At 51.5% G+C, this 26337-nt stretch overlaps 1 protein-coding gene across 2 annotated transcripts; it reads left to right on the top strand.

The window, feature by feature from the left end:
- The first annotated feature begins 13796 nt into the window (after nucleotides 1–13796).
- LOC311592345 (aldehyde dehydrogenase family 3 member B3) lies at nucleotides 13797–25486 on the top strand. 2 transcript variants are annotated; one of them, XM_084772623.1, is made up of 10 exons: nucleotides 13797–13959; nucleotides 19261–19423; nucleotides 19925–20035; nucleotides 20279–20399; nucleotides 20522–20607; nucleotides 20718–20799; nucleotides 21102–21488; nucleotides 21866–22032; nucleotides 23552–23651; nucleotides 24908–25486. In XM_084772623.1, the coding sequence occupies exons 1-10, from the start codon at nucleotides 13922–13924 to the stop codon at nucleotides 25090–25092; spliced, it is 1440 nt and encodes a 479-aa protein (XP_084628749.1). In that variant the 5' UTR covers nucleotides 13797–13921; the 3' UTR covers nucleotides 25093–25486. The 2 variants fall into 2 exon arrangements, with proteins under 2 accessions (XP_084628749.1, XP_084628750.1); XM_084772624.1 differs by lacking the exon at nucleotides 24908–25486 and adding an exon at nucleotides 24569–24671.
- The last annotated feature ends 851 nt before the right edge of the window (nucleotides 25487–26337 follow it).

The following is a 26337-nucleotide window of genomic DNA, read 5'->3' as shown; positions in this document are numbered from 1 at the left end:
GAGGGTCTAGGTTGTGTTTCTGTCAACCCATTCAGGTTTCTCCCCACAGAGCAGAATCCTTGGCTGGTTGTGGAGAGGGCTCGGTTACCTCAGAGGAAGCATCCCCTCAAAGCCCACCAAGACCCATGTCTTCTCCAGGAAGTACAGCCTATTGGCTGCACCCCACCCACCCAGGAGGTAGGGTCACAGAAATGGTTTGCAGAGACCTCAGCAGAGGACAGAGTCTCTCCTGAGCTTAGAGAACAGGACAGGTGCTAGAGGTCACTCTCCCTCCATGTGGCCTGTGCCAGCCCATCCATCACCCACCCCAGCCTTTTTACTCCTCAAGTGTATCTGCCCATGGTGCTCAGGGACTGCCTTTATTTACTCACCATGGATGAACCTGGTCACTGCCCTTTTTTTTTGACAGCCTCACTTAGGGTACCCAGAAGCACAGAGGGAGCCAGATCCCCTGGCTCTGTCCACAGCCTTTCTTCACCTCCATCACTCACTCCATCAAAGGAGACTGAGACCCATTGTGAAGAGCCCTGAGTGGCTGTCCCAGCCGTGTTCTGGCAGGCTCTCTGCTAGGGCTGGGCCTTTTCCTCTCCTTAAAGACTCCTGGCCCTGGGCTGAAGACCACACCCCTGTCCCTATCTCAGAGCTCCACACCAAGCTCTCCAGGGTCCTCCCTCCATGCCACAGGCCTCCATCTCTCTTCCCCTCCATCTCCACTATCCTCTAGCCATCCTTGGAGCCCGGCTCTGTGACCATTGGAGCCTAGGTCTTTTCTTTGTGGGATGTGTCTGCATAGGAGAATCGTTAGACCCTCAGACATCCCATGGTCCTGGAGGGAGCTCTGAGAGGCACAGCAGGATACTGTTACATTTTCTATGGTTTGGGGAAAGCAGTGTGCCTTGTACACACTTGGTAACAAGCAGACCAGAAACAGTCACACTTGTTGCAAGGCAAACTTGGCAACAGGCCTGTGCTCGGTGAGTTCGGTGTGGGTGTGGTCTCCCATTCCTGGGGAAGCTGAGGTAGGCAGATGGAGGATTGCCAGGGTTTGAGGCCAGTCTGTGTTGCATGCCGAGCCTGAAGCCACATCTAGTCACCCAGGAAACAAGTTTAAAGCTGACTCGCACTCTGTCCCAAAACAAACACCCAAAACAAACAGCACACAAGAACACTCGGTGGAGGCAGGTGTTGTGACATCCTGGTGGCAGGGTTCTAGGAGAATGACTACACATACACTGACACAGCAAAGCTAACCCATAGAGCTACGACGGCCACCTGGAATCACAGCATTTGGGAGAGGTCAGCCTGGGCTACCTAGTGAGACTGTCACAAAAATGAAAGAAAGAAAGAGAGGGAGAAAGTGAGAAAGGTCTACTCAGGTAAGGCCAGTGCCACTAACTGGCAAAGCTGGAGAGCATATCTATGATTATTTAGTGCTATTTTTAAATATTTGTTTAAGATTTATTTTTAAAAAGATGTATTTATTTATTTTTAAAAGATGTATGTCAAGGCATTTTTTTTTTTTGGAAACAGGGTTTCTCTGTGTAACCTTGGCTGTTTTGGACTTACTTTATAGATCAGGCTGGCCTCAAACTCACAGCAATCCACCAGCCTCTGCCTCCCAAGTGCGTGTGCCACCGCATCCGGCTGTCAAGGTATTTTTTTTTAAAAAAGATTTATTTATTATGTATACAATGTTCTGCCTGCATGTACATGTGCCTACCAGAAGAGGGCACCAGATCTCATTACAGATGGTTGTGAGCCACCATGTGGTTGCTAGGAATTGAACTCAGGGCCTTCGGAAGAACAGACAGTGCTCTTAACCTCTGAGCCATTGTTCCAGCCCCCTTCTTCATTTTTTATTTTTTATTTTTATTTTTTTGATCCAGAGCAGCTCTACCTGTCTTGGAACTCACTATGTAGACCAGGCTGGCCTCACATTCAGAGATCCACCTGCCTCTGCCTCCCAGGTGCTGGGAATAAAGGTGCGTGCTGTCTGCCTGGCCAAGATAATAAATTGCTTCTTATGTCACAGCTCTTCCTACTGTCTGCCCAGAGACCTCAGACCCTCAGCCACCATCTTACATCACACGTTTCCACATCTCAGCTGCATTTTGTTGGGTCTGTAGTCTGGAGACAAAGGCACAGACCTTGATGACCTTCTCTACACTACAGGCCTCTCTCACCAGGAATGATGCTTTAAAGCTTCTAGAAGAACTTCTCCTGGTTTCTTTCTTTCTTACTTGGTTTTGTTGTTGTTGATGCTGTTGTTTTGTTTTTGTTTTTTGAGACAGGGTCTCTCTGGCTGTCCTAGAATTGCTTTGTAGACCAGGCTGGCCTTGAACTCACAGAGATCCCCCTGCCTCTGCCTCCTAAGTGCTGGGATTAAAGGCGTGCACCACCACGTCCAGCAACCTCTCCTGATTTCATAAGGACTCAGTAACGTCAGGAGATTAGAGCCTTGTTTTCTTTTCTCTCCACCTTATATAAATGATATATTAGCTTTTTCTCTGTTGCTGTGATAAAATATCCTGACAGAGACCACTGGAGGGAGAAAGGGCTTGTTTTGGGCTTATAGTTCATGTGGGGCACAATTCACCATGGTGAGCGACATGGCAACAGGTAAGGAGATCATGGTGGCGGAGCATGAAGCTGACTGATCACACCATCAGGAAGCTCAGGGAACAGTGGGCGGGTCAGGGAGAGGGGTTCAAGCCTCCAAGTCTGTCCCCAAGTGCAGGGCCACCAGGTGTTCAGATACATGAGTTTTATGGCTGCCCTATGATAAAAACACAGATGAACACATTTGTGTCCTTCTTTTTTTTTTTAATTATCTTATTTTATATGCATTGGTGTTTTGCCTCCATGTACGTCTGTGTGAGGGCGTCAGATCCCCTGGAGCTACAGACAGCTGCCATATGGGTGCAGCAAATTGAGCCCAGGTTCTCTGGGAAAGCAGGTAGCGCTCTTAACTGCTGAGCCATCGCTCCAGTCCCACATTTGTGTCTTTCAATTGGGTCAGAATTGATTGCACAAGCATAAATTCACACAGTTCAGCAGTCTTAATGATGGCAGCCTCCAAGACAATCCTGCCTACCTTGGTAGCCTGACTGAGGCAAATGCAGATGCTACTCCAGTCTTAATTGCTAACATTAATTCATATCACACAGCACATAGCAACTGTACCTACATAGACGTATATTCATGAGTCTGTGAATTAATAAGTGTTCAAGAGGCTACAGCAGCATTTACAAGTGGGCTGGAAGGAATGCAAACTAACTTACTGATAGCATGAGAGGATGCTGGATATGGTGATGAGCGACTTTAATCTCTGCACTTACAGTAGAAACAGGATGATCTCTGGGAAACTGAGACCAGCCTGGTTTACCTAGTACTGTTGAGAGAAAGAGCCGAGCCGGGGGAGAGCATTCCCTCCTGAGCTAATGCCAGATGGCACTACAAATGGCCTGTCTAAGGTTCACAAAGTTCTTTGAAGAAACAAGCTTAAAAGGTAGGAGAGAGAGAGAGAGAGAGAGAGAGAGAGAGAGAGAGAGAGAGAGAGAGAAATTGATTCAAGCTCACAGCTGCAACCAGAGATAGTGTTATCTGATAACAACTGACCCGCCCCCCCAATACCCCCAAGATGGGATTACTAAGAAACAGACACTTCTCTGAGCAAATGGCGAACAAAGAGAACAAAGACAATTAAATTAAGCTATGAGTGGTCTTGGTGCCTTTTTTGGACATTAGACCCCCTTATGTTAATTAGGACCCCCCTGCTTAGGGGGCCCTGCGGGGGTGGGGTGGGGTGAGGAACTTATAAAAACATTCCCAGGTCAGGGTCTGGGTCACTTCCCAAGACCTTTGATTTGGGGTCAGGCGCGAACCAGCTTGGGCTGAATTATTAAATAGTCCTCTGTGTTTACAGCGGCTTCGAGTCTTCTGGTTCTTTCTGGGGGATCTCAAAACCTGGGCAAAGCACTTTAGTTAGGGTAGCTGTTGCTGGGAGGGAAGGGTTTATTCTCCGTACACTTCCAGACCACTGTTCAACATCAAATGAAGTCAGGACAGGAACTCAAGCAGGGCAGGAACCCAGAGGCAGGAGCTGACGACGCAGAGGCCATGGAGGGTTTGCTTCCTGGCTTGCTCCCCAAGGCTTGCTCAGCCTGCTATCTTATAGAGTCCAAGATGGCCCCACCCACAATGAATGGGACCCTCCACCACACCAACCGCTAACTGAGAAAATGCCTTAGAGCTGAATCTTCTGTAGGCATTTCCTCCACTGAGTTTCCCTCCTTCCGGCTACCTCTAGCTTGTGTCCAGCTGGCGAAACCAGCCAGCACCCGCAGTGAGTTGTTGGGGGATGGTCTGACGTATTTTGATGTTAATCACTGATTGCCGTCTGACCCACCTTTTGCCTAATAAAAAGCCATCCCACCTGGGCAGGGCAGGCGATAGGTGGGGCTAGGAGAGAGAGGGATCCTGGGAAAAGGAAGAAGAAAGGACCACCAAGACGAGAAAGGAGAGAGACCTGAAGGGAAGAGAGGAAGGCCGCCATGGGTTAGCTGGAGGAGAAGCACATGGCCTGTGTGGGTGGAGAATCCGGCCCAGATGAAGAACGTTAGCAAGTATTTGGGATTATGGATGGGAGGTAACTTGATAGAAGTTATTAGAAGCAGATGGCATGGGATTGGGGCCTGGATCCCATGCCTGCCCCACTATGGGAGGTAGTTTAGAGGATTGATGTCTGCCCTGCCCCAGGTAAACTAAGGCTATTTTAAAATATAACAAGTGTCTGTGTCTTGGTTGATTGTTAGCTGGGCTTATAGATAATTTGTAGGGATGACAGAACAAAAGGTAGATTATTGAATCTACTCAACTTGAGGCCTTAATTGGTACAAATAGGGTTAATTTTGATTCATTGATATAGAATTTTGTATATTGATACAAAGTAGGTTAAATTTTGATACATTGGGGGGCTGGAGAGATGGCTCAGCGGTTAAGAGCACTGGCTGCTCTTCCAGAGGTCCTGAGTTCAATTCCCCGCAACCCCATGGTGGCTCACAACTATCTATAATGAGATCTGGTGCCCTCTTCTGGCCTGCAGGTGTACATGCAGGCAGAACACTGTATATGTAATAAATAAATCTTTAAAAAAAACTTAGTGGGGCGTGGTGGCGCACACCTTTAGTCCCAGCACTCGGGAGGCAGAGGCAGGTGGATCACTGAGTTCGAGGCCAGCCTGGTCTACAAAATGAGTCCAGGACAGCCAAGGCTACACAGAGAAACCCTGTCTTGAAAAACCAAAAAAAAAAAAAAAAAAAAAACCTTAAAAAATTTTTTTGATACGTTGAAACGGAATTCAAATTTGGTGTTGTTCGGCACACATTATATTTCTACTCTAGTATGAAGTATTGTATACATACACCTCAATTAATGCATAGTTTACTTCCAATAGTCTGATAATGTTATTGTAAACTGTTTAAGATAGTTAAGTAATACAAGTCAACTGTTGATCAATTCATGGTCTTGTCAAGTATAGGAATATACATGCTAATGAAGAGACAGAAAAGTTGTTTTTCAACCCTGGCCACTTGGTGCTTTCCAAGATGGCCTCAAGGCTGTTCTATTCTTTCTGAGAAAAACCACACCTTCATACCTGTCCCAAGCACCTGACAACACATGATGTCCCAAGTGGAGCTCTTGCCCCCTCAAGCATAAAATAACTAGTAACCAATAATTTTAAAGGTCAACTAACCAATCATGTTTGTACTAAGTTTTACTTCTGTAAGGGTATTTTTTTTTTTATTTAAAAAAAAAATGACTTCTTGCTGGGCGTGGTGGCACACGACGCCTTTAATCCCAGCACTCAGGAGGCAGAGGCAGGTGGATCGCTGAGAGCAAGGCCAGCCTGGTCTACAAAGCGAGTGCAGGAAAGCCAAGGCTACACAGAAAAACCCTGTTTCAAAACAACAACAACAAAACCCCAAAAAAAAGACTTCTTTTTAAAAAAATATTTTTATTTAATTTTAATTTTTGTGTGTTGGTGTGAGGGTGTCAGATCTTGGAGTTACAGACAGTTGTGAGCTGCTATGTGGGTGCTGGGAATTGAACCCAGGTCCTTTGGAAGAGCAGGCAGTGCTCTTAACCACTGAGCCATCTCTCCACCCCTCTGTAAGGGTATTTAAACCCTCCACCATTATGGAACAGGGTCTTTCCATCTCCCTGGAGTTTGATGGACCCCGACTCTCGGCCCAATAAAATTCCTTTGCTTTTGCATCAACTCTGAACTCTGGCTCTCAATCGGACTTCCAGGGATAGACTCCAGCGATTGGAGTCTAACACTAGGTTTAACAGATGATTCTATAGATAGATATGATAAAATAGTTAGATAAGATCTTCAAAAACCTCAGAGGCCTACAGAATATGACATTTAAAAATATTTTTATTATTTTAAAGATTCTTTGACAATAAGACAGGTTAAGTCCAGCCTCCCTAAAGAAAATAATGAGCATTGAAGAACCTCCTTGTGGAAATGACTTTGAGGGTGAGAAAACGGACAAAAATGTTCTCGTTTCTCCCAAAGACAGAATTCTGCCTAAAATAGACAAGCTTGGATACAGGCAGAGTCAGTGGCAACAGGCAACAGGCAACTCTGGCAAGACAGGGTAAGCAAGTCCTCAATGGTTCCTGCCTCACAAAGATTTCTGTCAGATATACTGAGCCAAAGGGCTAAAGATAATGCTCCAATGTTATAGAGAGTTTTGGGTATGTCTGTTCAGGCAGTAAACTGCCTCTGCCGTTTTTTCATTTGGAAGCTGCTCACCTTTTACTCAGGTAGCTAAATGTATTCCTTCTTAAGTCTCTGATGGGGCGAAAAACCAGATAGTTCATTTTAAAATTAAGCTTAGTTGTTTAAAAATTAAAAAGATACTTTTAAGTCTAGATAAAAACTTTTAGGTTGATAGATTTGAGCTTTAATAGATGTTGATTTGGGTTCGAAACTTTAGATTTACCAAGATAAAATAGATAATATTTTCTACAAGTTTGCCAAATACATTTTGATTAAAAATTATGTGTGTAAGTCTTACCTGTTGGTTTTTATAATTTTTCATAATTGTACTTACTGTGTATTTTTAAAAATGGCCTTTTTAATTTAGACAGAAAAGGGGAGATGTTGGGAGATGGTCTGACGTATTTTGATACAAATTACTGCTTGCTGTCTGACCTACCTTTTGCTTAATAAAAAGCCATCCCACCTGGGCAGGGCAGGAGATAGGTGGGGCTAGGAGAGAGAGGGATCCCGGGAAAAGGAGAGCAAAGATGTAGCCTGCATCAGAGTCAGAAGCCCAGAGCAGGACTGGCAGGGCCAGCTCCAAGGTCAACCAGATGGACAGCACGTGGCCATTGAGTGGGCTTCGTCAACACAGGACGGAGCCAAGCTGAAGCCCCAGAGGCAGCTGGGTGTTCTGTGTGGTCACTCTTGCTACATAACCTGAGTGTCAGATGACGAGTTGGTGGGGCTGTCCCATGGCTGTTGTGTTCCATGTCTACCACTTTATGGGGCGCAGGCAAGGGAGTTCTGCCCTTTCCTTGGTCTAGTTTGTCTGGTAAGTTCTTGGCCGTGTTTTGACTGAAATGATTTTATCATGTCATGTGCCACAACAGTTTAAATTTACCCTGACAAATGTATGGGGCAATACTATTCCTACTTCAGTGCAATAAATCATTTATCAGCCTAGGTTCTGTATGGGTAGTGCTGGGAAATTGGTGGTATTTGTGGGGCCACTCTGGTGAGCGGGAACAGCCTCCACCCTTGAAATGGAGTAAGAAAGTGTTTGTAACAAGGAGTCTTCTAGCACGGCGCGCTGAAAAGCTGGTCTGCACAATATAACGTGACCAAGCAGCCTTATTTCAACATGAACTTATAGAGGACATTTTATATTTGTTTGTTTTTGTTTTTTCTTTTTCTTTTTTTTTTTAAAGACTTATTTATTTTGTATACAGTATGCATCAGATCACATTATAGATGGTTGTGAGCCACCATATGGTTGCTGGGAATTGAACTCAGGACCTCTGGAAGAGCAGTCTGTGCTCTTAACCACGGAGCCATCTCTTCAGCCCCTGTTTTTGTTTTTTCAAGATAAGGTTTTTCTGTATAGCCTTGGCTGTCCTGGACTCGCTTTGTAGACCAGGCTGGCCTCGAACTCACAGAGATCCACCTGCCTCTGCCTCCTGAGTGCTGGGATTACAGGCGTGTGCCATCGCACCTGGCTGACATTTTATATTTAAAACACAACAAAGGGAGAGACTGAGGCACTGGGCTTTCTGGGGGGGGGGGGGAGTTGAAATGGTAGCTGAGAAGGAAGTCTGAGATCTGTCACTGGATCCTTAGAAAGGCCACCTGATTGGAACAATAACTATTTTGCTTGTTTGTGTGTGTGTGTGTGTGTGTGTGTTTGTTTGTTTGAAGACATGGTCTCATATAACCCAGGCTGGTCTGGACTTCACTATGTAGCAAAGGATGACCTTGAACTCCTGATTCAAATGTCTTCCCCTGCCTCCCCCCAAAAATGCTGAGATGAGAGGCGTGCGCACATAGACACAGTTTATAGTGGCGCTTTGAAAGTCTATCCAGAGCGCAAGATCACCCAGGAGCCTGGTGGAAAATGCAGGTATTGTAAGACCCCCGACACGGCGGTCTTAATGTGGAGACCCCCACCAAGAACCAGTGAGACCAAGGCTTCGGTTGCAACACGCAAGAGGCTTTATTAATAAGGGGACGGGTACCCGGGCGTTTCAGTCTCCGGAGAGGCTGGCGCGCCGAGCGAGTCTTTAGGGGGTCCTTTATAGGGAGTTTGGCGGGAAGCGCGGTTACAGAAGCGAGAAGCATAGTTACAGGGCTCTGATTGGTAAATTTAAATGAGGCGAGGTTATAGCCCGGTCATTAGATGGGCTCTGGGAACAGGGGAGTTTATCCGTTCTCTGGGCCAGGTGGTCGTCCATAAATATCTTGTTTGACATGAAGCGAGGTTATGGCCCGGCCATCGGATGGGAACAGGGGAGTTTGCCCATTTTCTGGGCCAGATGGCCGACCATAAATATCTTGTTTGACAAGGACAAGCACGCTTTTGTCTTTCTCCTCTGAGCCCCAGGCCTTATCTTATCCCGGGAACCTATTATTCTAGTCTTGCCTTGCAAGATAGCGTTACTGCTGTTATGCTTGCTATGTCGGGTGCACAGGGGAGGGGGTCTTACAGTATCAGGGGCCCCCCTCTGGGAATTCCAAGGTGTAAGAAGCCAAAGGGTCCCACAATCAACCTACTGAGTCCTGGACAGGACACCAGGAGGTCTGGGCACAGCTGTTTTTCTCTCCCCGAAGGAGGCTCCCTGACCTGGACACTCGGTAGCTTCTCCACGCCCTCTCCTCCCTCAGGCGTGGGACACCCTCTCTCTCTCTCAGGCCTCACATGTCCCAAGGCTCAGCAAAAACACTGCTGGATCTGTGTGCAGACATTTTTCTCACGGTTTTGGGGAACAGCCGGGCTATTCCAGGTGAGCACCAGCTTCCTGGCTGGTGAACACCCTCCACTGTGTCCTGCCCGTCCCCAGGAAGATAGGGACAACGCCAGCAAGTCCTCTAGTGACTCTTCCTCTTTTCCTCTTCCTTCCTTTCCTTTTGTGTACGTGTGTGCGCCACCATGTGTTCGCGTGCACTGAGGCCAGGGGATAATCTCAGCTGTCGTTCTTCAGGAGCTGTCTAACTTGTGACACAAGGGACTCTCACCAGACTGGAATTCAACAAGGCAGGCTGGTCAGTGGCCCCTAGGGATCCTTCCGTCTGTGCCCCACCTGGGCTCTGGGATTACAAGTATGCAAAATCACACCTAGTTTTCCCACATGGATTCTGATGCAGGAACCCATCCTCCAGCTTACAGGCCCGGCACTTTATCAACAGAGCCGTCTCCCCAGCCTGTTCTGTTCCTCCTCTTACGAGGGAATCCATCAGATCCTGACAGCCCTATTTTTGTGATCTAATCTAACCATCCCTGCAAGGGGTCGCCCCCAAACACTGTCACATTGGGGCTTAGGGGCTTCGATGTATAAACTTGGGAGACACCATTTAGCTCACAGCTACGTGTCAGATCTCACTGGAGTGTCACGGCTGACTGCTCACCCATGTTAACATGCTAACCCCATTTGGTAGTTGGTCACTCCGTGTAGAAGCCCCCGGAGGAGCTCACCTCCCCATCCATCCTCCGCAGTAATGCCTTCCTCAACTTGTCTCTGTAGTGCCTGGGAACACCCTACCTCCTCCTACGGGGTACCAGCCACTGTCCATGGCAGAACCACGGAGGTTGTGGTTCTCCCCATGGTGTGAGGTGACTTCAAGGGATATTTTGCAACAGGTAGAGATAATCATGGTTTCACAACTAGGATACTATGAGGCCCGGTTGAGCAGCTGGCCCAGCTGTTACCCCTGCACATGACAGGGCAAGGATCACACCCTGGAGCCTTCTGAGACCACAGCTTTCCAACTGCAGGAACCTGCTGGGTCAGAACATGCCTGCCACCAAGGGCCAGCCTAGCCAGGTGTCCCCTTGACTTACTCCAAGTGTCAACCTCCAGCTCTATCTAGCCTGTTTGTCCTCATTGACATGAGTATGTCCAGATCTGTCCAGTTTGACCACACTTGTCTTGTGGGATCCCTGGCTGCCCCTCTCTCTCCCTTTCTTCTTATTGGCTTTTCATGACAAGGTTTTTTTTGAGTAGTCCTGGCTATCCTGGAGCTCTTTCTATAGACCAGGCTAGCCCTGAACTCACAATGATTCACCTGCCTCTCCCTCCTGAGAGCTGGGATTAAAGTGTGCACCGCACTGCCTACCATGGCTGCCCATTTTCTATATTCATTCCCCATAAGATGCCATTGGCCAAGACAGGTTGAAGGCCCTGCTGCTGACCTTGTCCCTGAGCCCCTCACTCATACTTTGAGCATCTGCTCTGGGTCTCACTGGGCACTACTTGCTGACCTCTCTATCCAGACAGGACTCAGGGTCCCAACCTCCCAGGGCACAAAACCTGAGAGCTAAGAAGCAACTTTCAGTCTATCTGTAGTCTCAGCAGACACCTGATCAGCCCCCATTTCTCCCTGTCCTTTGCCCTGCACTCTTCTTTCAGTTAGATAAAGTCATGTAGCCCAGGATAGCCTAGGATTACAGCTGTGCTTCTCCAGGACCAGCCCATCCAAGGCCACTGAAACTCCGATAGTGACCCTGTTTGAAGTCCCCATGGCTTTGGTTGTGGTCTGTGTCCATTTCTAACCCCCCGATCTAGCCGACAAGATATTCCTGGCTGTTTGCTGTGTGTGGTTTGTTTGTTTGTTTGTTTGTTGTTGTTGTTGTTGTTGTTTTTTCTTGAGACAGGGTTTCTCTGTGTAGCCTTGGCTGTCCTAGACTCACTTTGTAGATCAGGCTGGCCTCGAACTCATAGCAATCCTCCGCCTGCCTCTGCGCCCAGAGTGCTGAGATTAAAGGCTTGTGCCACTAAGCCCTGGCCTTTCGCTGTGTTTTATTGATGGCCTGGGGCAACTCTTCTCACCTGACTGGTTCTCTGCCTCTCTCCCAGTCTGCTGTTTGCCTCCTCTGGGCGTGGGCGTGTCAAGGCAGGGTGAAGCAGCTTACCCAGTCTATGGGCGTCCGAGTATGTTTTCCGAGAGCTGTGACCCAATGTTTCCCAGGGGTGATAAAGCAGTGGTGTTCGCTCTCCGTGGGAGGGAGATAGTAGTCCCTGAAAACAACACCTACTAATAACTGGGACCTGTGAAAGGGACCCTGTATTCATTTATCTATTGATTCATTTATTTATTTATTTGTTGTTGTTGTTGGGTTTTTTTTGGAGACAGGGTTTCACTGTGTAATCCTGGCTTTCCTGGACTCGCTTTGTAGACCAGGCTAGCCTCAAACTCACTGAGATCCGCCTGCCCCTGCCTCCTGAGTGCTGGGATTACAGGTGTGCGCCACCACCGCCTGGCGGGACTCTGTATTTAAAAAGGTCTTTCTTTCCAAGTCTGACAAAGTTAAGGATCTTGGTAAGAGGGCCATCCAGGTGGGTGACAGCCTAAGTCACATAAGTCCTTATAAGAGAGAGGCAGGTGACTGGGGCTCAGAGTAGAGCACTTGCTGAGCGAGCTGGAGGCTCTGGGTTCCATTCCCAGCACTGTGACGGGCGGGGACGGGTAGGGCTGGGTGATGACGGCAGTAGATGTGTTCTGAGACAGAGGTCATGTGAAGACACAGACAAGGTCGGAGTGATGAGACTATGAGTCAAGGGTTGCTGGCAGTTACCTGAAGCTGGGAGACTCTCACCTGGCCCTGCAAAGGAACTGGTCGCAAGTCAACTGCCGCAGCTCTTCTCCTCCTCCTCTTCCTCTTCTTCCTCTTCCTCCTCTTCCTCTTCCTCTTCTTTTTCTTCTTCCTCTTCTTTTCTTCTAATTCTGAGACAGATTTTGCTCTATAGCTCTGACTAAACTAGAACTCATTGTGTAGACCAGGCCGGCCTCAAACTCATGGCAATCCTCCTGCCTCAGGTGTGAGGACTGGACTACCGGTGTGAGCCACCACACTCAGCTTGGTTGTGGATATCTGTCTTCAGTGTTGTGAGAGAAGACAGCTCAGAGCTCTCGGCCACTTTGGCTCATTGTCCCACAGCCCTGCACAGGACAGAGAGGGGCACAGGACCCACCCTGATGATCTGATTTCACACTCTGCCCACTGCTGTCAGGATCACAGCTGTGCAGGTTTCTCTCTGCTTTAATTTTCTTTAAGAGGCATCTCTACCGAGTTAGGCTTCACACAGCCTGTAGCCTACACACCACATAGCTTCTGAACTGGGGTGAGAAGCCATCTCTGGGACCTCCTGCTGCTCTCAGGCAAGGCCACCCCTGAGTCACCATCCTGAGTCCCTTCCTGGGGCCACATGGGCATTGAGCTCTGAAACTAGCAAAGATTCAGGGGCCAGAGGTTTGTAGTGTGCTGTGGCTCCCATTGGCCCAGCTCCAGCCACAAGGGAAGGTTATACCAGACACCTGCAGGTAGAGAGGCTCTCTCTGCAACCCTGAACTGGGGGTGTGTTTGATGTCTGAGTCAGGGATGAGTAGGGGACAGGGTCTGGCCACCAGTGAGGGACAGTGTCAGGGACTCTCAAACCCTGGGAGGTACTGGGAGCCACCAGCTCCGCAGCCCCAGAAACACTGACTTGTGTAAGAAGCTGGCATCTTCTCATCCCGAGGAGAGACTCTCAAAAACAATCACAATTACACTCAGGGAGGTTAAGTAACTCAATTTGGCATCACGCAGAATATAGGAAATAAAGTTATGAGTGACATCCACCCTGGGGTACCCCCGCCCCCACCTACTGGGTCTCCTCTACAACTGTCAGGGCCCCTTCTTCTGCCCCATGTGTGCCATTTGGTCATAGAAAAATGGAAATGAAAGTCCCTCTGTTATCCAGTCAGGGACACCCTGGCTGTGCAAGTCTGTGAGGGTGTAGATGGTGACTTAGCCTGTGAGGGCTTCCTGGAGGAGGTGGCACTGTTGGTATAGCTCTGGTAAGGTTAGTCCTGGGACCCCTGCGGGGTGGGGGCAGGGGGTCCTTTTACCCTTTCAGCTAGCTTCCCGCCTGCCCCTCCATGTCTTGGAAGCCCACAGAGCAGCTTGCCCATCCTGTCATTCCAGTTCCCCTTGGTGGAGCCAGGGAAGAGGTAGAGGAAGGGCGTGGAGTTTAAAAGCAGCTGCCCCACCAGGGCAGATTCACTGTGCTGTCAGGAGTGGGTGTAGGAGTGGAGTCTAGGGGCTCATAGAGGGATTGGCAGAGGCAGAGGCAGGAGCCTTCCGGGTAGGAGAGGCGCCGCACGGCTGGAGCCAGAATGTCCACCAAAGGCAAAAATCCAGAACCGGAGCAGGGGTAGGTGAACCTACTCAGGGCCATAGACTCGGGGCAGTGGCTGATGGAAATGGGATGTGGGGGTCACAGGAGAGAGGAAGGCCCAGGAGCCCGGGGGTTGAGACCACCAAGTTGCCTGGGACTGCAGAGTGACAGGTGGACCGGGGCTCGCAGCAGAAGTGTGTGTGGGTGTGGGTGTTCCTGTGGTTCCAGAACTGTCTCATTCTTGTTTTTGTTTTGAGATAGGGTTTCTCCGTGTAGCCTTCGCTATCCTTGACTCAGTTGCAGACCAGGCTGGCCTCAAACTGCACATGATTTCTCTGTGTAGCCTTGCCTGTCCTGGACTAGGTCTGTAAACCAGGCTGGCCTGGAACTCACAGCAATCCACCTGCTTCTGCCTCCTGAGTGCTGAGATTAAAGGTGTGTGCTACCACGCCTGGCTTCAATATTACATTCTTATTGTAGAAAATCTTGAAGCTACAGAAAGGTGTTGATAAAAGGCACGGTCTTAGCACTTAGGAGCAGAAACAGGAGGGTTGCTGCAAGTTTAAGGTTACATAGACAGTACCTTGTAAAAGAAACTTTTATTCTCCTGGCTCTATTGTTGTCTGGGAGGCTTTCTGCCTCTTTCTGCTGGTCTAGGCCTGGTCCTGGAAACTTCTACCCTCCATACAATCTAACCTAGGCCTAGAATGTTTTTAGCCTCTGAGACTTACTGCTTAATAAGCTCACCCTTATCTGTTCTGAGCTCTGGGCTGGCTAGTTCAACTCAGCTGTTCTGGCTCAAATTCCTCTCCCAGCTGATTTTTTTGTTCCTTTTGATTTTTTGAGACAGGGTTTCTCTGTGTAGCCTTGGCTGTCCTGGACTCACTTTGTAGACCAGGCTGGCCTCGAACTCACAGCAACCAGCTTGCCTCTGCCTCCTGCTGGAATTTAAGGAGTGTGCCACCATATCCAGCCTCCAGCTGATTTATTTAATCTGCCTTGGCTTCAAACTAACTCAGCAATCTAATCTTCTGGCTTCTTATTTTCTGGCTCATTCCATCTTCACCTGAGTTCTCTCTCGCTCTCTGCAACCATCTCTGTATTACTGTCCTGGTAAAACCTCCCCTTCCTCGCTCTTCCCATGAGAGTTGTGCATATTCTAGTCTGTCAAATCTTCTTTTCTGCCGCTCAGTTAGGCATCACTTTCAGACATGGGTGCTTCCTTCTCCAAACTTTACTTCTGTTTGGGATTGAAGGCATGTACCACCACGCCTGGATGTAAGCTTTTCTTTACTTGATACTTGCTCTGTACCAGGCTGGCCTTGAACTCAGATCTGTTTTCCTGGCTTCTGGATTAGAGGCTTGTATTTCAGCCAGATCCTGTAGACGTAGATGGTCTTTAGATGTGATCTCTTGGGGCTGAAGAGATGGCTCAGTGGTTAAGAGCACTGTCTGTTCTTCTAGAGGTCTTGAGTATAGATGGCCCTCTTCTGACATGCAGGTGTACATGCAGATAGAGCACTCATATACATAAAATAAACAAATAAACCTTAGAGGTGATCTCTTGCCAGAACAGCCATGTTCTGACTTAACATTCTTCTACAGAACCAGGTAGACATGTGTCCACACCACACACATGGCTGTAGAGATGACTCTGGGTAAATGCCTTGCCACACAAGTATGGAAGCAGGAGTTCAGATCTGCTATACTCAAGAAAAAGCCTAATAGGTGTAGCACCCCATGTGTTAGCCCAGTGCTCAGAAGTCAGGGATCCCTGGGCCAGCCTAACCAGCTTGCTTTGCCAAATCAGTGAGCTCTGGGGCAGTGAGAGATGCTTTCACTGTAAATAAAGAGGACCACTGGAGAAAGCTGTGTTAGCCTGTAGCCTTCACACACACATGTATACCTGCGCCTGTACATACACATTCAACACACACACTTCATGGACTACATGTTGAAACATGATCATAATGTTAGTGAGAGAAGAGGCCTCTGGGGTCCACAAAGGCCCATTGTTTAGCAGACACTGTGAGTAGGACAAATCAGCTGGCTTCCCCGGGCCTCAGTCTCCTCACCCTTCCAAGGCGGGTAACAGTATCGGACAGGCACTGTACCCTACTCAGGAAGAGTAATCATCACTCTTCCTTCCAGCTTTGTTCCATGTTGTATTTGAGGCTCACAGAATCCATCCCAGCTCCCCATGTAGCTGGTCCCATCAACACAACTGGACCTGCTACACTCTATTTCTCAAAACCTGCACCACAAGGCCTTTGCACCTGCTGCCCCACACCCACAATGTGCAGTGTCCCTGTGTTTTCACTGCAGTCACAGCCAGGATGCCGGCTCTGGAGATGCCTGTGGGGTGCTGGCCCTGTATAATTACAGTCCCCTGCCATGTAGCTGACATGTCAGTCAGCAACAGTAATCCTATAGATTATAACCAGGCTGAGTGAAGCAGGCTGCCCCACAGTGGGGAGCCCCGGGGGCCTTAGTACATCCCAGCTTCAGCCCCATGAAGGCAGGAGGAAGGATGGGCAGTGTTAGAGCAAGGCCAACGTGACCAGGAGCTTCTGGAGCCCAGGCAGGGAGCACTGCTGAGGCCGGGTGACATTGACACCCCAGAAGGAGCTCTCAGCTAGGGACCTGGAAAGCTCTAGGGCTTGGAGTCTAGGCCAATGGTTCCAGCTGTCCAGGGAGTGGGGAACCCCCGGGTAGTCCCAGCTGGGACCAGAGCCTTCAGGAGTCCCTGCAGGGAATGGCACTGTGTCTTCCTGGGAAGGAGTCTAGGTGAGGGCTCCTCAGGCCTGGCCTTAAGGAAGGAGGGCCTGGGTCCCCATCCTGCCCTGAGAGGAGGTGAGTCTGCTCAGGGACAGTCCTCAGCAACACTGCTGTGAGCTGCCTCCTCCTGCAGGCCCAGGGGAGGGGACCTGAATGAGGAGGGGGAGGGGGACCTGAATGAGGAGGGGGAGGGGGACCTGAATGAGGAGGGGGAGGGGACCTGAATGAGGAGGGGGAGGGGACCTGAATGAGGAGGGGGAGGGGGCCTGAATGAGGAGGGGGAGGGGACCTGAATGAGGAGGGGGAGGGGGACCTGAATGAGGAAGGGGAGGGGACCTGAATGAGGAGGGGGAGGGGACCTGAATGAGGAAGGGGAGGGGACCTGAATGAGGAGGGGGAGGGGACCTGAATGAGGAGGGGAAGGGGACCTGAATGAGGAGGGGGAGGGGGACCTGAATGAGGAGGGGAAGGGGACCTGAATGAGGAGGGGGAGGGGACCTGAATGAGGAGGGGGAGGGGGCCTGAATGAGGAGGGGGAGGGGACCTGAATGAGGAGGGGGAGGGGGCCTGAATGAGGAGGGGGAGGGGGCCTGAATGAGGAGGGGGAGGGGACCTGAATGAGGAGGGGGAGGGGACCTGAATGAGGAGGGGGAGGGGGCCTGAATGAGGAGGGGGAGGGGACCTGAATGAGGAGGGGGAGGGGACCTGAATGAGGAGGGGGAGGGGGCCTGAATGAGGAGGGGGAGGGGGCCTGAATGAGGAGGGGGAGGGGACCTGAATGAGGAGGGGGAGGGGACCTGAATGAGGAGGGGGAGGGGACCTGAATGAGGAGGGGGAGGGGGCCTGAATGAGGAGGGGGAGGGGACCTGAATGAGGAGGGGGAGGGGGACCTGAATGAGGAAGGGGAGGGGACCTGAATGAGGAGGGGGAGGGGACCTGAATGAGGAAGGGGAGGGGACCTGAATGAGGAGGGGGAGGGGACCTGAATGAGGAGGGGAAGGGGACCTGAATGAGGAGGGGGAGGGGGACCTGAATGAGGAGGGGAAGGGGACCTGAATGAGGAGGGGGAGGGGACCTGAATGAGGAGGGGGAGGGGGCCTGAATGAGGAGGGGGAGGGGACCTGAATGAGTATGCCTCAGCTGGGACAGCCCCTGAGAGCCTGCAGTGGCTGCTGGATTTTGCCTCTTGTTCTTTGTCCTTGTTTTTGCGACACAGTTTCTCTGTGCTGCCCTGGCTCTCCTAAATTCACTTTGTAGACCAGGCTGTCCTCGAACTCAGAGATCTGCCTGCATCTACCATAGGAATAGGCTCTGCCTTTCTGTCTGATGTCCCACAGGGACACTGTCCTGAAAGTTCTGTCCACAGGGGGTGCTCCCCCAAGAGTTCAGTTCACAAGGGGACATTGTACTGTGAGCTTTATGCAAAGGGGACACTGTTCTGAGACCTCTGTCCACATGGGGGGCACTGTCTTGAGAGCCGTCTACAGGGGGCATTGTAGTGAGACTTCTGTCCACAGGCGGCGCTGTTCTGGGAGCTCTATCCACTGGGCTGTTGTCCTAAAAACTCTATCCACTTGGAGGTGGGGGCCTATGCTGAGAGGTCTAAGCACAGGGGACGCTGTCCTGAGAGGTCATATGACTGGAGGTAGTGATGTTAATCCTGCCAGATACTTTTACCCCATTGTAAGGATGAGGAGAGACTGAGGCTTCAGCTGGTCAGCTGTCCCATTGGGAGCTCTGCTCCAGAGGGCGCTGTTTTGTAGCTGTCCGCTGTGGGGCGCTGTTCTGACAGGAGCCCTGTTCACGGGAAGTACTGCTTCAAGAGTATGCTGGCAATAGATGAACTCTGTCCACAGGGGGTGCTGCTCACAAGGGTGTGTGTCTGTGTTTCACTGAAGAAGGTGATGACCGCTGAGGGAGGCCCAGGGGACGATAGAGATGCTGAAGGGAACAGGGCCCCAAAGGCGTGCAGCGGGCGGCTGTTCCCTGCTCCTGCGAAGGGTTACGAGCAGGTCACAGCACAGACAGCTCCTGTCCACACAGATGCAAAGCACACACCTGAATTCATTCAGACCATCACAAAAAACAAGGGCACAGGCACGCGCGCACGCACACGCCGATATACGCCGATACACACAGACACACTGATCCACAGACTCAGTCAGGATACACACCCTTGTTCTGACACATAAAGACACATGGACACACAGCAACAGAGGTAAAATGACATTCGGCCTTGCGAGCTGGCTCATACATATACTCCTAGCTCTGTGAGAGGTAGAGGCAAGGCGATCAGGAATTCACAGGTCACCTCAAGCTATAGAATACTTCGGAGACCAGCATGAACGACATGTCTCAAAAGTCTAGCCAACCCACAAATGAACAACAAAAACGAAACCCCAAACAAAAGGCAAAAACCCAAGCTCCACATGCCCCACAGTTCGGAAGCACTCAGCACCGTTGCAGGGCCTGGCCCGTGGGACCACTGAGCAGAAAAGATTCCCATGGGAGACCATGAGCTTCAGCGGATGGCACCCAGTTAACGGCCCCATATTGCAGAGCGGACCCTTTCGAGGAAAAGCTGCGGAGGCTGAAGGAGTCCTTCAACACAGGGAAGACAAAGCTGGCCAGATTCAGGGCTGAACAGCTGCAGAGCTTGGGCCGCTTCCTACAGGACAATACCAAACAGCTGCACGACGCCCTAGCTGGGGACCTGAGCAAGGTGCTGGGGGCTGCGGGGGTGGGGTACATATCCTCGGAGACGCAGAGGTGCTGTGTTATCCCTCCCAGGCTACCCACATCCTTTCTGAGATCTGTCCCTAAGGAGAGTGACACTGCAATGTGACTGTGTGTGCAAACTGTATCCTCCAAATTTACTCTCTGCCTTGTATTCAGAGTGCAGTGTTAACTTGGGAACACACACACACACACACACACACACACACACACACACACACACACCTGACACCCCACCCCCACACAGTCCCCGAGAGCCAGCTTGACGGCTGCTCTCAGGTCACAAGTAGGAAAACTGAAACACTTGGATTAAGGCACTTGCCTGAAGATATAAGACAAAGCAGTGGCAGCCCAGAATTATTCCCCATGGGACCTCCACGCTGCCCTTACGCTGTGTTTACATACACACGCTCAAGGGAACTGCCTCGTGCCCTATCCACATGGTAGACCCCAGCCCGGCCTTGAACCCCATCTCCCCACCTCACAGTCAGCCTTCGAGTCAGACATGAGTGAGATCATCCTGTGCCAGAATGAGGTGGACCTGGCCCTCAGGAACCTGCAGACCTGGATGAAGGATGAGACTGTGTCCACCAACTTGGTGAGCCCCGTTGGCTGCGTGAGGGTGGGTGAGGGTGGGTGAGGGTGGGTGAGGGTGGGTGAGGGTGGCAGTGGGGTGGGAGGGCACGGGGCAACCTGTCCCAGGCCCCTTCTTGCTCTTGAGACCGGTCTTCTCATTTGGAGACCCCATCACCCAGAGAGGTGAGGACCCACATGTGTGTGCATGGTGCGGTGGGGGCAGGGCCTGTTGCTCATTAGGCGCTGACTGTATCCTGCATCCTAGCTCACCAAGATGAGCTCAGCCTTCATCCGGAAGGAGCCCTTCGGCCTGGTGCTCATCATCGCGCCCTGGAACTACCCTTTGAACTTGATGATCACTCCCCTAGTGGGGGCCATCGCGGCAGGTGAGTTGGGGTTTGGACCCCTGCCCTCCTAGCCTGAGGGTCCTTCCAAAAAGGGCATCCAGAGTTCCCTGGAGGGTACAGGCACCAGCATCCCGCCTCTGCTTCCTCATTGGCTCCTGCAGGGAACTGCGTGGTGCTGAAGCCCTCAGAAATAAGCAAGAACACAGAGAAGGTGCTGGCGGAGCTGCTGCCCCAGTATCTGGACCAGGTGGGCATGGCTGGGCCTGGCAGCACCTGGCATCCCCACACCGCTGTCCCGGCCAGGGAGGAGGTCCCGCTGCCCTGGGTCTGCCTCCTGAGCTCTGTCCTGCCTTGCAGAGCTGCTTTGCTGTGATGCTGGGTGGGCCTGAGGAGACCGGGCAGCTGCTGAAACACAAATTTGACTATATCTTCTTCACAGGTAAGGTGAAGGTCGCCCTGGCCAGGATCCTGGGGATGGGGGACAGCAGGGAATGCCTGTGGAGGCATTGGGGGGATAAGGCCATAGGCCAGGGTAGGGGACAAATCAAGAGGTGGAGGTGTCCCTGAGGGTGAGAATCTTGGAGAGTGGCCTCTGGGTGGTCAGGATGGAGGCAGACTTTAGGAGGTAGGAGGAGCGGCCCAGAACTTGGGCTGAGACAGGCCTCTATGAAAAGAGGAGGCCAAAGTTCATGCCAGACCAGTTGACCAGGTGAGGAATGTGGCTCTTGACCATGTCCTCAGGGAGCCCTCGGGTGGGGAAGATCGTCATGGCCGCTGCTGCCAAACACCTGACGCCCGTCACCCTGGAGCTGGGGGGCAAGAACCCCTGCTATGTGGATGACAACTGCGACCCCCAGACCGTGGCCAACCGTGTGGCCTGGTTCCGCTACTTCAACGCTGGCCAGACCTGTGTGGCCCCTGATTATGTCCTGTGTAGCCAGGAGATGCAGGAGAGGCTGGTGCCTGCCCTGCAGAATGCCATCACGCGTTTCTATGGAGACAACCCACAGACCTCCCCCAACCTGGGCAGAATCATCAACCAGAAACATTTCAAGCGTCTGCAGGGATTGCTGGGCTGTGGCCGCGTGGCCGTGGGTGGCCAGAGCAACGAGGGGGAGCGCTACATTGGTGAGTCCCCTGCCTCATCACAGGACACGGCCCACCTGGGCTGACACCCTTTTACACTTGAGGGGCGGGGCCCACCCTGGACCTCAAGTCTAAGCTTACAGTGAATTCTAGCTTCCGGTGGCTAGGAGCCCCCAACACTGCTTCTTGAGGTCTGCGACTCCTCCATGACAAACAGCTGTTCCACAGCTCAAAACCACCAAGCTAGGTGTCCAGATTGTGGCTTAAATTCCTGCCCTACCCTCTATTGTCCCATATGGCTTAAGGGCAGAATCCGAGACGGTGTGGAGTCCTCAGAAGTCAGACTCTGAGATACCCTGTCCTGAAGCCGGGCTCTCTCTCCATGTATGGGTGAGGCTGTGTTACCTCGTGTATTGCAGCCCCCACAGTGTTAGTGGACGTGCAGGAGACAGAGCCTGTGATGCAGGAGGAGATCTTCGGGCCCATCCTGCCCCTGGTGACCGTGAGGAGCCTGGATGAGGCCATTGACTTCATTAACAAGCGGGAGAAGCCGCTGGAGCTGTACGCCTATTCCAACAACGCCCAGGTGGGTATAGTCTCCAGAAATGAGCTATGGGAGAGCTCAGGGGCCCTCTGGAGAGACAGAATTTCAGGGATGGTGGCTTCTTAGGCTGCTTTTGTCCTCCCTCCCTGAAGGCACTGAGGTCCCCTCCCACATCCTAGCCAGACCACACACCTGGCTGGCTTGGTTTTATGTTTTTTTGTTAGTCTCATGCAACTCAGGCCTCATGCTCATTCTATAGCTGAGGTGGCTTCGAACTCCTGCATCTCCTGCCTTCACGCCCATACTTCTGGGGTGACAGAAGTACATGGCGCAACTGGTTTCAGGTGCTCCTAGGAATCAAATGAAAGCCTCAAGCATGCTAACCAAGCACCAAGTGACATCCCCAGGCCCTCAACAGTGCTTTTGTAAATACACTTATTTGAAAATACGTTCATGGATAAGCCACAAAGGCTGTAGATTTCCCCGTATCTTACATTCAGTTACCCCCATCAAGGGCCCCGACATAGGTCAGAATCAGGAAATGACCTTGGGCATCGCCATTAACTGCGCGGCGGGGGAGGGGGGGATAGGGCGCCCCCAATCTGTGCGGCCTGTGCTTCCTATCTCACTAGGACTCAGCCGGCTCTGCAACATCCACAGTTTCTTTCTTGGTTCCTCACAAAAGTGTGCAGTTTCCAACCCAAAACTTTTGTTTTGTTTTGTTTTGTTTTTTTGTTTTTCGAGACAGGGTTTCTCTGTGTAGCCTTGACTGTCCTAGACTTTGTAGACCAGGCTGGCCTCGAACTCACAGCAATCCGCCTGCCTCTGCCTCCCGAGTGCTGGGATTAAAGGCGTGTGCCACCACGCCCGGCTCCCCAAACCATTTATCAAGACGGAATGGACATATTCATGTGTGTGTGGACACGCATGTGCATGCGAGTTGCTTTGTTTTGTGAGGCAGGCTCTTGCAGACTAGATTGGCGTTGAGGTCCCTATAAAGTTGAGAATGACTTTGAACCCTGCTAAACCCAAACCTGACCTCAGCGGCCCTAGCTTGTCCCACAAAGCCACTCACCTCTCTCTTCCTTCTCTCCCGAAGAACTGTTATAATAAAACTCAGCAGCCACCTCATGTCCCCGCCCTGGGAAACCTCCATGACCACCTGGTACCTCACTACGCCTCTGGTCTGCCTATCTCTAGCCTCATGCCTCCTCCTTGGGATTATGGCCCAACACCCTACCAGGGCCACACATAGGCAGATACGCAGGGAACATGTCCCCAGTGTAGGGGTCCAGGAGTCTGTCCCTACCAGACCCAGCTTGGACCTCAGGCCCTTACTGAAACAAGGGACATCCAGGTCTGCTTTAGAAGCTCCTCTTTCAAGCCGGGTGTGGTAGCACACCTTTAATCCCAGCATTTGGGAAGCCAGAGGCAGGTGGATCTCTCTGAGTTCAAGGCCAGCCTGGTCTACAAATGGAGCCCAGGACAGCCAGCCAAGACTACACATAGAAACCCTGTCTTGAAAAACCAAAAAAAAAAAAAGTTCCTCTTTCTCTCCTAGGTGGTCAAGCAGGTGCTGGCCCGGACCAGCAGCGGGAGCTTCTGCGGGAACGACGGCTTCATGAACATGACCCTGTCCAGCCTTCCTTTTGGCGGAGTGGGTAGGTGGCACCAGAGAGAGCTCTGCGCCCTCCTGAGCCCATCCAGGACTGCATGCCCATCCCGCTACACTAACTGCAGAACGCGCAGCTACTCTCCATGCCCCGTGCAGGGGGGAGGCGAGGAAGCCCCTCTCCACCGACAGTGTCCCTTCTAGCCTGCCCCTCTCCCTCCCCCCTCCCCACAGTCTGTGGTGGAAACTTCCAGGTGTGCTGGCACGTGCATGTGCCAATGAGGAACAAAGAGGCCATTTTGTGGATTTTCAGAAAACACACCCCTGGCTGCCAGCCACTAAGCGCCTTGACTTTTGTCAAGCAAGGCGTGTCCCCAGCCACCCATCCCCCACATGGGCGTGGATGTTTTCACTCAGTGATGGGGCTGTACACTTGCCCCTTCAGCCTTCCCATGTCCCTGGGAGCCCATCCCTGGGCCCCTCCATTTCCAGGAGGCCTGGGGTGTGAAGCCTCAAGCTCCACAGCCATATGTGACCTCGGACAGCCCTTTTCCCTCTGAGCTAATTCATTGCTGAAAGGATATCCCATTCCTTCTACCTGGGGGTTCTCAGTAGTGGAATGAGTGACAGATGGCCCTGACCCCTCCTGGTCTGTCTTAGAGGATGCACTCCCTTCTTTTCCCCTCAGTTCTGTATGCTGTGGCAGCCACTGACTGAGCTTGGTCCTAACATGTCACCCACCAAGGCTCTCATTGTCCCTAAGCCTGACTCCATTGGGCCCTCACTCATGCTGTTTATCTGACTGGCTCCACAACCTGCTAGCCTCTTTCACTCCAGATACCCCGGCTGCACGGCCCACTATGTCACCCCAGCTGTTCCCCCTGGACATCCCAGGCTGGGTCCTTTTCCTTTCCTACACACTGGGAACTCTCTGAGTCTGAAGAGCCACTTATTTTTTTACCACAGCCCTAGGAGGAGGGTGCCACTGTCACAGAAGAGAAGACTGAGGCAAAGTCACTTCCACAAGGTGGCACAGCTATTCAGGGCAAAGCTGGGATTCACCCCTCCTCAATTCCACCCCCGCAGCCTGGCTTCAGAATATAATCCACTAGCCACTGTCTGTCTGTCCTCTACCAGCACCTGGAAAGCTGGTACCAGGGCAAACTGAGGGCTCAGCCTTTTACCCGCATGCTTTATGTAGCCCACTGGACGAATGGGGAAACAGAGGCTGTCAGAGCCAGGTCTATGTGATATCTCCTTAGCTGTCCACTGAAGGCTTGACCCTGTGCTCTGTGCTGCCCACAGGATGGAGCGGAATGGGCAGGTACCACGGCAAGTTCTCCTTTGACACCTTTTCCAACCAGCGTGCCTGTCTGCTGAGCTGCCCTGGGATGGAAAAGCTTAACGACCTCCGCTACCCACCCTATAGTGCCTGTAAACAGCAGCTTCTGAGATGGGCCATGGGCTCCCAGAGCTGCACCATCCTGTGAACACCACCCTGGACTCCTCCCCTCTCGCTGCCGCACCCAGAACTACCTGAACTTTCTTCAGCTGCCTCCAAGTCCTCAGTGGTATCCAGCCCAGCCTGTGAACACCTCACTTCTGGAACATTTTCTGAACAGACCTGCAGGACTTGATGGGGGGGTGGGGGGGCTGGTCCAGTCCCTTCCCATAGCACAGCGCCCCCTGCAGCCTCCTGACCCTCTGCTGAGATAAGTCAGCTGACAAAGAAGCCCCTCCCCAAGGTTGGGCAGCTCTGGTGACTGAGGAGGACTTTGTCAGATCATAGTCAGGCTCCCAGAAGTCACAGCTCCGTCCTCAGCTGGAGGGTGGCTCTGTCCCACCTGAAGTGATGTGATCTTGAATCAAGACCAGATTAATCGGTGGGATCTGTCTGAAGTGTGGTCTTTAGTTACCTGTCTGTAGCTTCTGTCAAGTGACCTGACAGAGGCAAGTTACAGGGGGAAGGATTCTCTTGTTGCTCTCGATCAGAGAGGTCAGTCCACCTCAATATCTGAACAAGTTAAGGGCCTTGGTAAGAGGGTCATTCACACAGTGCTAAGTTGAGTCATAAATGTCCTCATAAGAAGCAGAGGGCCAGGCGTGGTGGCGCATGCCTTTAATCCCAGCACTTGGGAGGCAGAGGTAGGTGGATCGCTGTGAGTTCGAGGCCAGCCTGCTCTACAAAGTGAGTCTAGGACAGCCAGGGCTACACAGAGAAACCCTGTCTCAAAGGAGAGAGAGAGAGAGAGAGAAGCAGGGGAGGGGGAGAAAGAGGTTGGGGGTGCAGTTCAGTTGTAGAGCATCTGCCAAGCATGTGAAAGGCCAGGATTGCTGAAAGAGAAAGTTGTGGGAGGAGGGGGGTGATGTGTCCTGAGAGAAGACAGAGGAATGATTAGATGAGCCATGAGACAAAGCTGTGACCCAATGTTCCCCAGGGGTGATAAAGGAGTGGCCTTTGCTCTCTGTGGGAGGGAGATAGTGGTCCCTGAAAGCAACACCTACTAACTCCTGGGACCTGTGAAAGGGACCCTGTAGGCTTGACCTTATCCAAACCTACTTTATTTGAGGTTCTTTAATGCTTGTACCTCCCTTCCAACCCACCTGCCCTAGACAGGAGAGAAAAGAGGTTTATGGGAACAGGAGAAGTAGATCACTTCGACTCAGTTCCTGGGAGTGATTCCCCTGGTGTAGTCGGCAGGATTTCAGCAGACCAGCAATTCCACCAAAGTTGC

This window comes from Acomys minous, assembly GCF_964271855.1.
Source record: "Acomys minous genome assembly, chromosome: 2".
Classification (NCBI taxonomy): domain Eukaryota; kingdom Metazoa; phylum Chordata; class Mammalia; order Rodentia; family Muridae; genus Acomys; species Acomys minous.
Note: the sequence above shows the minus strand (reverse complement) of the source record. Positions and strands in the feature narration are given on the sequence as shown.

Coding starts and splice junctions, on each gene's coding strand:
- LOC311592345 (XM_084772623.1), top strand. CDS start 13,922: ATGTCCACCAAAGGCAAAAATCCAGAACCGGAGCAGGG. Junction 19,424..19,924: donor TAGCTGGGGACCTGAGCAAG/GTGCTGGGGGCT, acceptor CCCACCTCACAG/TCAGCCTTCGAGTCAGACAT. Junction 20,800..21,101: donor TGACTATATCTTCTTCACAG/GTAAGGTGAAGG, acceptor CCATGTCCTCAG/GGAGCCCTCGGGTGGGGAAG.